The sequence below is a fragment of the Ursus americanus genome, chromosome 28, assembly GCF_024610735.1.
Source record: "Ursus americanus isolate L20-20 chromosome 28, mUrsAme1.1.p, whole genome shotgun sequence".
NCBI classification, from domain to species: Eukaryota; Metazoa; Chordata; class Mammalia; order Carnivora; family Ursidae; genus Ursus; species Ursus americanus.
The window spans coordinates 38,841,822-38,859,576 of NC_142154.1; the positions used below are offsets into that span (position 1 = coordinate 38,841,822).

General features: G+C 40.0%; 1 protein-coding gene across 4 annotated transcripts in view; it reads right to left on the bottom strand.

Annotated features, from left to right (window-relative positions):
- The window catches only part of APH1B (aph-1B gamma-secretase subunit), a 58,872-nt gene that overhangs the window by 17,299 nt on the left and 23,818 nt on the right, over positions 1 to 17,755 (bottom strand). The window contains exons 6-7 of one of the 4 annotated variants that reach the window (XM_045810674.2): positions 15,222 to 15,416; positions 7,974 to 8,114 (exon numbers count right to left, since the gene is read on the bottom strand). In XM_045810674.2, the coding sequence (XP_045666630.1) occupies positions 15,249 to 15,416 (168 nt within the window). In that variant the 3' untranslated portion in view covers positions 7,974 to 8,114; positions 15,222 to 15,248. Of the gene's footprint in view, positions 1 to 7,973; positions 8,115 to 9,917; positions 10,999 to 11,707; positions 13,800 to 15,221; positions 15,417 to 17,755 lie in introns of those variants that run through there. The other 3 variants (XM_045810673.2, XM_045810672.2, XM_087856890.1) reach the window with 3 other exon arrangements.

Sequence of the window (17,755 nt, forward strand, 5' to 3'; positions counted from 1 at the left end):
AAAGTACAACCTTCCCATGGAGAACAAGCATGGTCAGGAGCTTATCACTTCCTCTCAGTCACTGGGTGAAATCAGGATTAATCTCCTGTGATACTGTGATGTAGTAAGAAATATGTATTTGGTATTTGTCCCCAGTTCCTGGCACAGAGCTCCCAAATGTTATTCATAATAAGCCCCGTTTAAGCTATACCTAAGTTTATACTAAAGAAGTGATGCTCGGAGGATAGGGGGCTGGAACTTTGAGCCCTACCCCTGACCTCCAGGGGAAGACTGGGAATTGAGTTCAATCACCAATAGCCAATGATTTAATCAATTGTGCCTACATACAGGACCCCCACAGAAACCCTAAACAATGGGGTTCAGAGAGCTTCCAATACATGGAGGTACTAGGAGGGTGATGCGCCCAGAAAGGGCCCCTTTCCCATACCCTGTTCTGTGCCCCTTTCCCATACCTTGACCTATGTACCTCTTTACCTGGCTGTTCATCTGTATTCTTTATAATATCCTTCAAAATAAACCAGTAAATATATGTAAATGTTTCCCTGAGTTCTGTGAGCTGTTCTAGCCAATTATTAGACATGTAGAGGGAGTCACGGGAACCCACAATTTATAGCCGTTGGTCAGAAGTACAGGTGATAACCTAGGACTTGCAACTGGTATCTAAAGTAGGGGCAGTCTTGTGGGATTGAGCCCTTAAGCTGTGGGGTCTATACTAACTCGGGGCAGTGAGTGCCAGAAATGAGTTCAACTGTAGAACATCTAGTCATGGGCCGCCTGGGTGGCTCACTTGTTAAGCATCTGCCTTCGGCTCAGGTCATGATCCCAGCGTTCTGGGATCGAGCCCCACATCGGCCTCCCTGCTTGGTGGGAAGCCTGCTTCTCCCTCTCCCACTCCCCCTGCTTGTGTTCCCTCTCTCACTTCCTTGATTTAAACATAATATATGTTTAAGGGGTAACAATGGACAAAGCCACTTGCTTTGAGTCTAATCAGGAACGATTTCACAAAGGGTAACAATTGAGCAGGACCTTGAAGGAGGAATAGGGTGCTTTCTTTCTAGTTAGAACTGAACTGAAAACAAGAGCCAAGTATGTGGAGGTATGAAAGTCCACAGTGTGTCATAACAGAGATCTCAGGGATGTGCTTGAGAATGTCTGGGAAGGGAAGACAGGGGATGGTGGGCGGCAGGAAAAAGTGGTTGGGGTCAGATTGTGAAAGGCCTTCAGTGATGTGCACTTTCTAATAAGGACAACAAAAATCACAGAAGTGCTTATAGTTTTACCTGATTACATAAACAATGTATGCTCATTTAAAAAAATACAAATAATATTTGTATAAAGCCAAAAGTCCCCCATAATCCCAACTCCCCAAATAAGCATTGCTAACAATTTAGTTTTATCTTTCCAGCCTTTATGTACCTGTGTGCACATGTTAATATTCATCTTTAATAAAATGGACTAACAGGATACATATTGTATGCTCTATAAGGGCTAGGATCATGCTTGTCTACTTTCACTCTCACATTCTCAGTATCTAGCACAATGTCTGGCCTAAGAAATATTTGGTGAATGAAAGAATGATCTATACCTTGCTTTTGTTTTCTAACATATTTCAAACATCCTCATTCTTTTTAATGGCTGTAAAGTATTCTGTTCTTTGAGGCAAAGCTCTACTGACAGACATTGTTGCAAATTCCTTACCCTTACAATACTATTGCAAGATCCTTTTGCACTTGAATATATTTCATAGAATAAATTCCTAGAAAAGGAACTGCTGGTTCAAAATATGCACATCTCAAACTTTTATAGATATAATGAATTATGCTAAATCACCACCCAAAGGGTTATACTAATTTGGTTTCTCACAACATGCTGCTTCCACCATATGTTCAACAATCCTTGATATTATCAACCTTTTTCATCTTAGACAATCCGATAATCTAAAGATTATTTCCTTGTTTTGTATTTCTTTTATTAATAGTTTAGCATTTTATCTTATGTTTACTGGCTATTACATTTTATCTGTGAATTATCTGTTTATGTCCATGGATCACTTCACTAAATCAATCATCTTTTTTTATTTATAGAAGCCTCTTATATATTATAGGTGGCAACTCTTTGTAATGTAAGTCAAAGATATTTCTCCCAGTCTTCTTTGTTTAGGGTATCTTTTGCTGTTTTAAATTTTATACAATCAAATCTGTCCATTTTTTCCCTTTTTGATTTATAATAAAGTGCTGAGAAATACTCTATCCACCTTACGATTATGAAACTACAGTTGACCCTTGAGCAACACAAGTTTGAACTGGGCTGGTCCACTTACAGGCAGACTTCTCAATAAGCATATTAAAGATATTTCGGAGGCTTGCAACAATTTGAAAAAACTTGTAGACAAACTGCATAGCCAAGAAATATCAAAAAAATTAAGAAAATGTTAGGTGCGTCATGCATAAAATAGATGTAGATACTAGTCTACTTTATCATTTACTTCCATAAAATATACACCTATCTATTATAAAAAGTTAAAATTTATCCAAACTTTTGCACAGAGAGACTGTACATGGCACCATTCAGTCAAGAGAAAGGTAAGCAAACATAAAGATGCAATATTAAACCTTCACTGCATAAAATTTACTGCAGTACATACTGTAATAATCCCACAGCCACCTCCTGTTGCTATTGAGGTGAACTCAAGTGTTGCAAGAATCCACTTAAAATGCTGTGTGATGGTAATCATCTCTGCATGACCAATTCACCTCTCCAGTAAAACTGCATCTCACAGTAAAAAGTGATCTCTCCTCTAAGCGAAATAAGTCAAGCAGAGACAGTCAATTATCATATGATTTCTCATCTATGGAACATAAGAACTAGGAAGATCGGTAGGAGAAGAAAGGGATAAAGAAAGGGGGGGTAATCAGAAGGGGGAATGAAACATGAGAGACTATGGACTATGAGAAACAAACTGAGGACTTCAGAGGGGAGGGGGGTGGGGGAATGGGATAGACCGGTGATGGGTAGTAAGGAGGGCACGTATTGCATGGTGCACTGGGTGTTATACACAACTAATGAATCATCGAGCCTTACATCGGAAACTGGGGATGTACTGTATGGTGACTAACATAATATAATAAAAAAAATTAAAAAATTAAAAAAAAAGTGATCTCTCCTGTTCTCATATATTGTCCATTATGTTCAGTGCAGTAGTGTAAACCTTGAATAACACTAGGGACCCTTAGGAAGTGCCACTAGTGATGCTGGAAGTGCTCCCAAGAAACAGAAAAAAGTTATGACATTACAAGAAAAAGGTGAATTGCTTGATATGTACCATAGTTTGAGGTCTGCAGCTGTGGTTGCCTGCCATTTCAAGGTAAATTAATCCAGTGTAAGGACCATTGCGGGGGAAAGAAAGGAAATTCACGAAGCTATCACTGCAGCTATGCCAGCAGGTGCAAAAACCTTGTACTTTTTTGCAAAACACCTTTATCTTGTATTGAAAATGCAGCTTTTATGTGAGTGCAGCATTGCTATAAGAAAGGCATCCTATAGACTCTAATATGATTTGAGAAAAAGCAGTCATTATATGACAACTTAAAGGAAAAGGAAGGTGAAGGATCTAAAGCTGGAGAATTTAATGCCAGCAAAGAGTGGCTTGATAATTTTAGAAAGAGGTTTGGCTTAAACAGTGTCAGGATAACAAGAGAAGCAGCTTCCGCCAACCAAGAGGCAACAGATGAGGTCCTACTCACCATTAAGAAAATCACTGTTGAGAAAGAGTTTCTGCCTGAACAGGTTTTTAATGCAGACAAAAGTGTCCTATTTTAGAAAAAAAAAAATGCCCCAAAGGACATTTCTTTCCTTTTTTTTTTTTTTTAAAGATTTATTTATTTGAGAGAGAGAGAGAGCACACAAGCACAAGTGGAAGCAGACTCCCTGCTGAGCAGGAAGCCTGATGCGATGCGGGGACTCATCCCAAGACCCTGGGATCATAACCTGAGCCGAAGGCAGACGCTTAACCCACTGAGCCACCCAGGTGACCCCCAAAGGATATTCCTTAATAAAGAACTGAGCACCAGGATTTAAGGCAAGAAGGAAGAGGCTAACTACTGTTTTGTGCAAATGCAGTCAGGTTTATGGATCAGGAGTGTCCTTATCTATAATGCTAGTAAGCCCCAAGCCTTGAAAGGAAAAGATAAATATCAGCTGCCAGTCTTTCAGTTGCATAAGGCAGCCTGGATGATGAGAACTCTTTTTCTGGATTGGTTCCATCAATGTCCCTGAAGTCAGGAAGTACCTTGCCAGTAAGTGATTGCCTTTTTTTTTTTAAGTTTATTTTTTTGTAATCTCTACACTCAACATGGGTCTTGAACTTACGACCCCAAGATAAAGATTTGCATGCTCTTCCGACTGAGCCAGCCAGGCGCCCCAGTAAGTGACTGCCTTTTAAAGTTCTTTTTTGGGGGGGGGTGCAGAGGGGGAGAGAAAGAGAATTTTAAGCAGGCTCCATGCCCAGCACAGAGCCTGATGAGGGGCTCAATCTCAAGACCCTGAGATCATGAACTGAGCCCAAATCAAGAGTCGGACACTTAACTGACCGAGCCATCCACGCACCCCTAAAGAAAGTTCTTTTGACAGTGGACAATTTTCCTGGCCACCTAGAGCCCCATGAGTTCAACACAGAAGGCGTCAAATTGGTTTACTTACCCCAAACATAAACAACGTCTCTAATCCAGTCTCTACATCAGGGGGTCATAAGACTTTAAAGGCTCATGACACATGGTATGCTATGGAACGGACCATCAATTCTATGGAAAAGAACCCTGATAGGGAAAACATCATGAAAATCTGGAAGGATCACACCACCAAAGATGCCATCATTGTTCTAGGAAAAGCCATGAAAGCATCAAGCCACAAACAATAAATTTCTCCTGGAGAAAACTGCCCAGATGTTGTGCATAGCTTCACAGGATTTACGACAGAGCCAATCAAGAAAATCATGAAGGAGATTGTGAATACGGCAATGAAGGTGAGTTTCAAGATATGGATCTTGGAGAAATTCAAGAGTTAATACACATCACATCAGAAGAATGAACGGAAGATGACTTGATGGAGATGAGTGCTTCAGAACCAGCACCAGATGAGGAGGAAGGAGACATAGCCAGAAAACAAGTTGACGTTAGACAATCTGGCAGAGGGTTCAAGACTGCTTGGGACTTCTACAACATGGACCCTTCTATGATACAGGCACTGAAACTAAAGCAAATGGTGGAAAAAGAATTGGTACCATATAGAAACATTTTTAGAGAAATGAAAAAAAAAAAAGCCAGAAATTACGATGTATTTCCATAAAGTGACACAGAGTGTGCCTGCCTCCCCCCTCCCCTCCTAACTCCTCTGTCTTTCACCTCTGCCACTCCCGAGACAGCAAGACCAGCCCTCCTTCTTCCTCCTCCTCCTCAGCCCAGTGTGAAGATGATGAGGGTGAAGACCTTCACGATGATTCACTCCCACTTAATGAATAGTGCTAATCATCATGCCACACAGTGAACGCGCTTATCTGTTGTATATGTGTCTTCATATGAAAACCTAGTAACTGCAGGACAAGAACTGTGTGAGACATTTCTGTGTCACCATTACCAGCATCACCCAAGTGTTAATCACACAGAACATCGAGTATGAGACTGGGATGGAAATGGACAGCCCATCCTCACATAGGCATACGGTGAGTGATAGTTAATATAAGATTAACAATGTGTTAGTTTTCTGTTTTAGAACTTTGCTTTTAAGAACTACGGTATGCCTCCCATAATTGGAGAAACTGCATATCAGCTTATCATCACAAGTGGTTTTTTAAAAAACGTAACAATGTTTCCAATACTGTATTATGAACAGGACTATAACACTGTATGCCATAAAAGTTTTATAACAATTCATTCATTAGTGTGTAGGCTAGGGTACCATGAAGCAATCTTATTGATTACATAAAAACATGATCACCATAAAGCAATCATATTTTTGCTTCTTCATTATCAATGCATGAGTTGTTATACCTGTAAATAAATATAAATTTCTTTTTCATGTTATCTTTTCAGTTTTGATGTCCAGTGGTAGTAATACATATAACATCTACAGAGTTTTGTATCATATAAAAAAATCCTGATGCAGGTACTGACAAAACTATTCATCTTGTAAACACACAATGTAAACTTAGTTTTAATAAATATAGTAGAGTAGGGGCGCCTGGGTGGCACAGCGGTTAAGCGTCTGCCTTCGGCTCAGGGCGTGATCCTGGCGTTATGGGATCAAGCCCCACATCAGGCTCTTCCGCTATGAGCCTGCTTCTTCCTCTCCCACTCCCCCTGCTTGTGTTCCCTCTCTCGCTGGCTGTCTCTATCTCTGTCGAATAAATAAATAAAATCTTTAAAAATATATATATAGTAGAGTACTATAAATGTATGCTCTCCTGTGATTTTTTTTAAAGTTTTTTTTTTAATTTGAGAGAGAGAGAGCTCGAGGAGGGGAGGAGGGGCAGAGGGAGAGGGAGAAGCAGACTCCCCAGTGAGCAGGGAGCCTGACGAGAGGCTCAATCACAGGACCCCAAGATCATGACCTGAGCCAAAGACAGACGCTTAACCGATGGAGCCACCCAGGTGCCCTTTTTATGATTTTTTAAATAACATGTTCTCCAGCTTACTTTAAGAAAACAGTATATAATAGATAAACATATAAAATACGTGATAACCACTATTTATATCCGTAAGGCTTCCGGTCAACAATAGGCTAGTGGTAGTTGAGTTTTTATAGAGTCAAAAGTTATGCATAGATTTTCAACTACATGCAGAGTGGGTGGAAGGGTCAACACCACTAACTCCTGCATTGTTCAAGGATCAACTGTATTCTAATTTTTTTCTAGTTCTTTTATAGTTTTACTTATTGCATTTGAATTTTTAATCTTTATATTTTGTTTTATAATAAAAGCAAAATAAGGACTTGGCTCTACTTCCCCCCCAAATATAACCATAAATCCTCAAATAGCCCATTTACTGAATAGCTGATTCTTCCTCTGTTAATTTGAAATGCCAATTTTATTATGTACTAGATTTTCATATATACATGGACCTGCTCTGGAACCTTCTATCCATACCCATTATTGTAGATTTATAGTATATTTTGGTATCTAGTAGGATAAACACAGAAAGATTTTAAATATGCTTTATTCTCTGAAAGTAGCATTGTCATCAATCCAATCTGAAGGTAAATTAACAAACAAGACATAAGTTTATCACATTAAAAAGTTTAAACATTGGGTGATGGGTAGTAAGGAGGGCACGTATTGCATGGTGCACTGGGTGTTATACACAACTAATGAATCATCGAACTTTACATCAAAAACCAGGGATGTACTGTATTGTGACTAACATAATATAATAAACATTAAAAAAAACCCATTGATATACTGGGTATTCTTTCAGAGCGTGTTAAATAGGCATTTAATATGGAGAACTGCCTTTTCAGTCATTTCATTCAGTTACTACAGAGCAAAAGGTTTTGAGTATAATACTGTTTCTATGTTAATTGTCTATAAGCACATTGTCAATAAACATGTACATTTTTGTAATTCTTTTCCCTATGTTTGCCTTGGTTTTATTTATTGAATGTAATTTTATATCTGTTGACTCTAAGAACAATTCTGGGTTTGTAATTTGAATGTCTGTTTTATCACATTTTCATAATAATTCATTTTTGTTGTATTTTACAAAAGTATTGATCTGTGATGGATTAGAAAGGGTTTTTTTCTTTTTAATGGCCCTTCCCTACAGAGTTTGAGAAGCAAACTAGTTCTAGAGAGCCAACCAATTTCAATTTCCAATTGTTTGCTGCTATCGAAAAACATGACTGATTTTTGTATGTCAGTCCTGTATCCTATGATCCTGCTAGATTCACTAAGTCCAGTCACCTTTTTGTAGCTTCCTTAGGACTTTGTACACCAATAATTTCTATTATCTGAAAACAGAGAATTTTGTTTCTTCCTTTCCAATCTGATGATTTAGTTCCTCTTCTTGTCTTCTTGCGCAGGCTAGGACCCCCAGTACCACGTTGAATCCTCGCCTGTTTCCAATCTTAATGGAGAAAGCATTCAGTCTGTTATCATTAGGTATAACCTCAGATACAGGTTTTACCCAGATGTCGTCTTTCCATGTTAGAGAAATTCCTTTCTAGAACTAGACTGCCGAGAGTTGTTGTTTAATTAAAAAAATAAGAGGTTAGATTTTGTCAGAAGCTTTTTTTGGTATCTATTGATATGATCATAGGTTTGCTTGCTTTAGTCTGTTAACATGGTGAACTCAATAATATTTATGTTAAACTAATCTTGTATTATTGGGATAAACTCCACTTGGTCACATGTATTACTGAATTCAACTTTCCAAAATATTGTTGAGGATTTTTACACATATATACATGAGAGATACTAGTCTGTAGTTTTGTTTTTATTTTTGTTTTCATTTATAATAAAATACCTTTGTCTGGTTTTGTTACCAAGTAATGTTTGGTAACGCTCATAGAATGAACTGGAAAGTGTGACATCTCTTCTATTTTCTAGAACAGTTTATGTAGAATTGGTATTGTTTCTTTCTCTTCGGTAGAATTCTTCAATGAAAGCTTCTAGGAATTTCCCTCATGAAACTACAAATTCAATTTCTTTAATAGATATAGGGGATTTCTAGTCAGCTCCAACATGTAAACAGCTTGGCAGCTGTCACTCCCGTCCTTACAACAAGAAAACACTGAACAAAATAAAAATCAATAGTCTTGCACCTGTTGGAGAACTAAGGTCTGTGGATAAGCCATCACCCTGAAATCTGGAGACGTAGGTGAACCCAGAGAGTCACACCTGAGATTTGCTTGCCTAGAGCAGAAGCCACTAGAGCCATAAATCGGTAGCTTAATGCTAATTTTGACAAAACTGCTGGAGTCTGAGTGTGGAATAGCATAACAGTGAGAAATTCTTAAGATGAGCGCACAATCTTAGGAGGTTCACATTTTTGTAGGTTTAACCTCCCGGAACACTACAAGAATCTCATGGTCAATCTCCCATGGCTCTGGCAGGGTAAGGGTAAGAGCAATCATTGTAAAATACGTCCAGTGTTCTCTATAACAAAGACCTATTCTCCAGAGAAAAAGACCCTACAAGAGCCTTATCCTATCTAGGGGAAAGGGTATTTCTCCCACTCTAGCCCCCTTTGTCTTTCCTGTTTTTCCTATCCAGGTAAAAAGTTAACAGACACTTAGTCTAAGGATGCAGGCTCACTAAAAAAAAAAAAAAAATTAGAGAGAGAGCATTTGAGTGCAGGGACCAGGGCGGGGGGGGGGGGGGCACCGAGGGAGACGGGGAGAGAGAACCCCACGCAGGCTCATGCTCAGTGAGGAGCCCAATGTGGGGCTCGATCTCAAGATCCTGAGATCATGACCTGAGCTGAAATCAAAAGTCGAACGTCCAAAGGACTGAGCCACTCAGCTGCCCATAAGAAACTGAAATTTAATCTTAAGATTATATGACGCATTCTTTCTCTTACATCTTACTGCCACACCAATAGATTTCCAATAGAGTAACAGTGGATTATAGCTGAAAGAGTTGTAAGACACAGACTTTCTTTGATGAAGAGCATATAGGGAAGACTGAAGTCAAGGGGGCAGAAGAAATAAGGCCACTAGAGGAATTTGAAGCCTCTGGTACTGAGAGCTGCAACAAACATTAAATACAGTCCAACTCTTGCCCAGATTAACATAAAACTTACACTAAAAGCCTACTTCAGTTCCTGTTACTCAATATATGATGTCCAGCTTCTAACAATTGTAAGGCATGTTAAAAGAAAAAACAGTCTGAAGGGATATTCGGATTTTCAATTTCTTCTTGAGTGAGCTTGGTTTTTTTTTTTAAAGGGATTTGTCCATTTCATCTAAGTTTTAAATATATTGGCATTAAGTTGTTTATCTCTTGTACCACCAATTTTTCCCTTTCCACTGAGTGATTTCCATCTTTATACAAACATGCTGTTATAATGATTTATTACTGGAAGGGGTAGAAAAACACTCTCTGTTACCCCACATCCTCCTCAGGTTATCATCCCACTCCCCTACTATATTTATCATGGTTATCGGTACTTGATATGCTGTGTCTATGTCCTTATAATCCACTCCATTTGGGTGTTCACCCCTACACTGAAATTCCACCTCTCCATATGTAATGATCAATCCTTACTCTTCATCTTACTCATTATTCAACAGCATTTGACATACTTTCCCCATACTTTCCCACACCACCCTCTTCCTGATTGTCCTTCTTTCCTCAGTGGACAACTCCACTTCCCCTTTCCAACCTCTCAACCGGAGAGCCCAGGGTTCAGTCCTCAGTCCCACCTTTTCCTCTGGATGTACATCCGTTACCCAGGTGCCTTTCATCTACTGCTAAAATCTGAAGTATCATGCACTCAAGCTATTGTATATTATTTCATAATGGCTAATACATTAGGTAATATTTATGTGTTTTAATACAGGCAGTTAGATGATATGTTCCCAGAGGACAAAGATCTCCACCATCTTGTTCTTTTCCATCCTTTTAAAGTATCTAATACAGTGTTCTGTGCTTGGTAGGCCCTGATTAAACACTACAAACCCCATCTCTGATTTTGCTCAAGCACTGAAAAATGAATGGTTTTACTACTAGGTAGAAGAAGGATTTACAGCAATCCACACTTCCACAACAAGTACTTCCTATTACCGAGTCTTAAAGCCAGGAGGACCTGCTCAGGGCTCATCATCTATTATGGTCACCTTAGAAAGTGTCAAATCCTTAAAAATTCTTTTACTGAGACTGAATCCATAAGCCAGCTGGGTGGTTCACCTACTCAGCATTTTCAATGAGGTGAAGATAAAATACATACTTCTTTCCCTTGGAGGTCTCTCATGTGTTGAGGCTGGTCACAGGGGAAGTCCTTGTTCCAACTAAATACCAAACAAACAGCAATTAAACCAGAGTCACGGTTCCAGTGGGGAAGGGCCAAAAAAAAGTGTACGCAAATCTGGGCTGTTACCTAAAAAATACACACTTTTCCACCGGCTTACAAGTGAGGACTAAAAAGCTCTTGGTCCCGGAGGATATTTCATCTAATCACACAGTCAACATAAATCTAGAGGAGCCTCATTTTAAACCAGAGTGAACAGGCATCCCATGGTTTGAATTTCAGGCCATAACAATTCTCTGTATAGCCTATCTGATGGTGAAAGCCAAGCTCAACCCCTTCGCTGCACTGTCTCCACACCAAGGGGAGAAAAAACAAAAGGAAACAAAACTAAACGCTACTCTCCTTGTCAACCAACTGCCATCTTGAGCCTCTATTATATGACATTTTATAAATTCACTGTTCCACAATAACTTAGAGCAGATTTTTCAAGTTGAGTTTCCAGGGTCTTTGACAATGATCTTTCACTTAGTTTGAGACACCTAAAAGAACTTCTCTGCACCAAACTGTTTCTAAACACACAGAAATGAAATAGGCCTTATGAATTTTAAGGTAAAAAGGTTTCTCTTTAAAAAGTCTCAGAGCTGACCAGTCATAAACAACAGAATATACAGCCAAGTTTATAAGAGAAAAAAAGTGTAACAACAGACACTGAAGAATACACTGCTGCAAAGAAGAGGACACGTGGGAAATGAGCAGTGCCAAACAATTATTTTATTGTTCACTGAAAAATACAGGTCTGGAAAGAGTCCATTGCATTGTGTATTGAATGCAAGGCCTGATATTACAAGTATACACGACAGAACAGCATAACTTATATAAAACAATATATATTGTATACTTATATAAAATGACATGTATAGTAGCCGCCTCTCTAAACACTAGAATTCAATAGAAGTAACGCCTTTATTAAATGAGAACTGTAAACACTGCAATCATAAACCAAATGCTCTAAGCAAAGCACTTTGAAATTGTTTTGTTGTGATATCTACTCTGTCCACCTGGAGTTAGGGAGAGTAGGACCCCAGAAAAAGTTAACTAAGGAGAGCTAGCACTTTCGAGGAGCTCTCCCCAGGGAGCAGGCTGCTGCTGCCCAAGACGGGCCGCCACCCTGGCCTCCCTGGAGCCCTCGGGCCCACACTGACTGCTAACCCCAGCCTCAGGACTAGTCTGAGGTGACTGCAGAGTGGGAGGAGTACAGGTAGGAGGAAGCTCCTATCACAACTGCTTATCCTGCACCCAACTCTATGGAAAAGAACACCTGAATTTTTGATGGGAATTTACCACTCGCAGCAAACATTGAAAGGTGCTTTAAGGGAAAAAAAATTAACAATGAGAACTAAAGCCATTCTCCATGCACTGTGCAGTTACCCTCATTTCTTCCTTTCAGCCACGTTTTCATTAGATGCCCTAAAAGAGGCTGCTACTACATATTACCAGCCGGCAGGCCAGGATCGAGGTAACAGAACTTCTCCAGTCACGACAACTAACTTAAATGGATAAAAAATAAATACACATTTATAGAGAACAACAAAATCAATCTCTATTAATCACATGGCAAAATACTCAAGCACTGCAACCATATTCACATTCCAAGGCCAACTTTAACTAGACCCACATTTCCTTCCAAACTGGGAAAGCTCTATGTGGAGGAGAACATAAAATATCACCACCACCTCCTCGTCTCCAAATACTATCAGGGCTCAGAAAGCTCATCATGGATAACAAATGCGGAGGGAAAAAAGGCATCTCAGTATATACACAGCAACAGAGGAAAACTATACTCTCCCTCTGGGAGCCCTTGGCATCAGGCAAAGCAGGGCTGTTTGTAAAAATAGTGCCTAAACTGACTATGGCAATGCTCACATTTTAAGAGAAATCAGGAGTACAAAGTTCCTTTATTCATAGGGAATCAAAGATTATTAAATAATTTCCTCAGACAAGAGTCTCACCATCAAAGAAAGTTTTCCTCTTGCCTGACAAGTTTTTATAAATGAGATTTTATAGTACCCCGCTTCTTTACTTAATATTAAACTATTAATGTGCAGAGGACATCCTCAGAGCACAGTAATGAGTAATATTAATAGCCTCATATTTTTCATTACTTTACAGATCAAATATTTTATCAGACTATCCATTTAAGAGATTTGTAAGTCAACAGTGATAACCAAGTATATATTTTTCTTATTCTTTCCATCAAAGAACACCACATTCCAACAGGAATCAAGCCCAGTTCCATGGGTATCTTGTTCCCCTCAACTCTGCACAGTAAATTTCACTGTTCAGTCTCTCTGTCCTTGACTCTTCCTATGACTCTTCTAGTCTAAGGAAAATGTTGTATAATGGTGGAAAACTGCAAAATCTGGTGGAAGCACTGGTATCAATGCTGGGAAGTAAACTTTAGGGGAATAACTATAATTGCTAGGGACTGTTTACAGCCTTGCTGGAAATCCTACTTCTCTTGAATCCCTAGATTGAGACATTCTAGTTATTTAACCATGGGAGGGGATTTTACTGATAAAGGTCTAATTCATGTGAGAGGTTCTGGCCCCTGAAATGATGTGTGGCTAGCCCAAAATACTGGCCACCTTTCCATTTTAAACGTGTTCGTTATTCTACCACAGTACTGTCGAATTCTTTCATCTGTCATGGCACTGGTGAGCCCTTCATTGCTGCTCCTGTTTCTTCTGGATGTTCTGCTGTACATGTGGGATCCACTGAGCTTATCGCTTTAATGTATGGGGAATTTCCATTTCACACCATCCACTCCCTAAAAGCCATCAACTGGGAACAATTTCTAGTTAGTAAAGGCACAATTCACTGGCATTTCTGCTTTATTAAGGAAATCAAAAGGTTGTCTAGAAGCTGAACACACACCGTGGGTATTCCTAGAAAGGGAAGGTTCTATCTGCTACTAAAACCCAGAGACATTTGCCAGATCTAAAGATTATACGGATTTTGTAAAAGCATGAATTCGGCAGTTTGAGACATTTGCAATTCTACATGACATCACCTGTGGGGGAGTGCTGGTTAGTATTACAGGAGCAAATTAAAAGTGTCAACATCACTCTATTGGCTTGTTTTCCTCCTGCTTTCAATAAACTTTCACCTCCTCTAGTGAAGCCTGTCCCACGGTACGTCACTCAGCAACCGACAGAACTGCTCAGAGTTGGAACAATGGGCTTCACCCCAACCAGCCCAGCTACCAGCACTCAGCTGGTAAACACTGCCTTGGGATACAGCTCATAAAAAGCCTTAAACCCAGAAAAGACTTACGGAAGTTGCACAAAAATTCTTGGTTTATAATACCTTCCCAGAAATCAGAAAATAATTTGGTTTTTAGTTAAAGAAACTGAAGCTGTGCTCACAGACAATGTAATGCCTCAAAAAGCAAAATCTAGAGTAAAAACTACAGAAAAAAATGAAGATTGTTCATCAATAGCTTACTTTGGCTAAATTATCATGGTAAGTCAGTGTGATTTACTATTGCATGTAGAAGCACAACCTGCCATGTTCTCATAAAATAGGGTACTAGTAAAGAACATGAGAACAGTTCATAGGGATGAGAGCCCTTTAGCCTTTTGTGACTTCATAACTTAGACAAAGGCCAAGCAGGACTTGACATTCACAGATTTACCTGCTCAGCACCAGCTGAGTTGAGAGACAGCTAAACATCTGACTTTCGTTCATTTATGGTGTTCTCAGAAAGTTCCTATTTGGACACCGGTGGTTCTCAAATTGGCTGCATATCAGAGTCCTCTGGGAAGCTTTTAAAAATTACCAAATGCCCAGAGGTGCCTGGGTGGCTCAGTCGGTTGGGCATTCAACTCTGAGTTTCAGCTCAGGTCATGATCTCAAGGTCCTGACATTGAGCCCTGCACCAGGCTCCATGCTCAGCACAGAGTCTGCTTATCCCTCTCCCTCTGCTCCTCTCCCTCCTCAAATAATTAGAATCCTAAAAATTACCAAATGCCCAGGCCAATTAAATGTGGAAGGTGGAGCCCAGATATCAATACTCTTTATGCTTCTCCAGGTGATATTCTAATGTGTAGCCAGGACAAGTACATCCACTAATGTATCCCTTTCAGAGAGCTGTTGCATGAAAGTCGTATTTTATCTAGATGGTTTTGTTTTTTCTAAATTCCACCAGGAAAAGGAATTTTTAGAAAAAGGCACAGTTGTGCTTCCTCTAAAGATGCAGCTTACTGTTTGACAGGTGCTGGTTCTCAGAGGTTATCTGGAGCGCTGGTTGAAAAGGAGGAAGTCCTTGTCTTGGCAGAGAAGGCAGAGTTTCAGGCTTCGGCAGCTGCCTCCAGCAACAAAGAATGCCCAGATGCCCATGAGCACCATAATTATATATGTTGACACCAGATTTATTCCATAATGAGGGCTTATGAAGGTCTGCAAAAGAAAAATAAGTCAGCTTGGGTAATAATAGTAAGTTTATTAAACATGCAGAATAACCAAAGATAAAGGAAAATATAGGGTACTTTTAATAGCTGGGCTGTGTTTCACCAAACATATGATGTATGTCATGTATTGAGTACTACAAAGACACACAGAACTAACCTAGTCAACAGACACTAGCCCATAGATATGTGCTTTGCTATATTCAAAAGGCAAACCTAGAGGATAATTAGAAGTCAGAGTCTAATGGAATAACCAATGGAAGATACATGTTACACGACCTGGGCCCAGTTTATGATAATTTCTGTGTTAACCAGCTCTTATAATTTTCAAGAAAGTAAGACAAGCCCACATTACTTTAGGATGAATCCTTAGTATTCAAGGGAACATGAGGGAACAGCATCTCTTTTTTGGCTGCACAATTGCTAAGGGTTCCAAAAGTTCATTTAAAAAACACCGATGGAATGCTAAGAGGTATTGTGTTACACAACATTAAAGACCAGAGTATCTATCCTAATGGAGCTTATATGCTAGTAAGAGAGACAAGTAGTGAATGAAGAAACAAATAAATGAATCAAATAATTACACAGTATGATGAATGCTAGATAGAATAATTATAACTGCGATGGTGCTAGATAAGTAAGAACAAGGTCTACTTAGGCTGCTTAGGGGAAGTCCTAAAGAAGTGGCACTTAAACTGACACATATAGTTGGAGGAGAGAGCCAGCCTTGTGTAGACTGGGAGGGAACCACAGAAAGGCAAAGAGCTTGGTGCAGCTGAGAACCTGAGAAGAGTGATATTAATGATGTGTAGAGATGGAGGGCAGCACATGAGATGAGGTCGGAGAGGAAGGCAGGAACCAGTTATGCAGCACGTTGGTAAGGAGTGTGGACTCTTTCCCCAGTGCAGTGGAGGGTCACAGAAGGGGTCAAGGTAGGGGAGCAGAGTGACTTGATTTAGATGTTTAAAACTGCACAGGATGGGTTAAAGGAAGCAATGGTGGAAGCAGGGAGACTCGTTAAGAAGATTTTGCACTGGTTGAGAAGAGTACAGGATGGTGACTTAGACCAGGATGGCGGTAGTAGAGATGGAGAGAGTGGGCGATATGAACTAACAGGACTTGCTGATGGATGGAATGTGAGTGGAAAGGGTGAGGGGCAAAATGACTTCCATGTTTCTGGCTTTTGATAAATGGTGGTGCTATTTAACAAGAGAGTGATGGGTGACAATGAAGTCCAATGAGGATCAGCTAAGAGTGACATGCCTGTGAGATTTCAAAGGACAGATGTCAGGAAAGCACTAGGCATATGAATACAGGGCTGAGAGGAGAGGCTTGGGCTAGAAAAAGGAATAGAGAAGCACAGTGCACAGACAGTATTTAAAGCCATGGCTCTGAATGCAGTTACCTAGGGAGCTATTATAGAGGTAAGGGAAAGTCCTAACATTTATAAATTTGTGCTGTTTAGCATCATAGGAGCAAATTAAAAGTGTCAACACCATTCTATCGGCCTGACTCTTACTGAAAAAGAGTAACCAAAGGGGTCTGAGAAGAGCAAACAAGTAAGAGGAAAATCAGGACAGTGTGATGTAGAAGTCAAAAGAGGAAAATGTTTGAGAGAGAGAATGGTCAACTTTTTTAAAGGCTGCCGAGATGAAAACAAAACACCAATGTCCATTAGATCTGGAGAAATAGAGGTCTTCTTTGATCGTGACAAGTGCAGTTTTAGAAGGGTGGTTGAGCAGAAGCCAGACTGGACTAGAAGTATGAGAGGTGAATAAGTATAGACAAAGTTAATGGAGGTAACCCTGAGAAATTTCCTTGTGATGGAAAAAAGGAGTGATAGCTAGATGGGGGAAGGGCAATAGTGGAGGGTTTTAAGATATGTCTATATGCTGATGAAGAGAGGGAAAAGCTGGTGATGTGGGATTGAGGGCACAATCAGAGGAGTGAAGTCCTTGTAGGAGAGAACTGGAACTAGAGCCCAGGTGGAGGGACTGGCCTTTGAGAGAAGGAGAAAGACTTTCTTTACTGGGCCACAGTAACACGGGGAGATGGGTTTCCAAGTAGCCCATCACTTACACTTAACAAAGGAGAAGATATAATGGGGTCAACCTGTCACAATAGACCTCTGCCTACAAGGAGCTTCAAGGGGAGTGCCTCCATGGCTTGTTACTGTTCTTACCCTCACCCTACCTGCACATGCCCCTGGTTAAGATACTGACCCTGCCTATCAGCTCTGGCCAGGAAAACGGGCTGATTTTGCAGGTGGCACCTTATGCAGAAAAAGTGTTTTTCTCAAGAGGCATCTGTGGGCATGGGAGGCATTGAGCA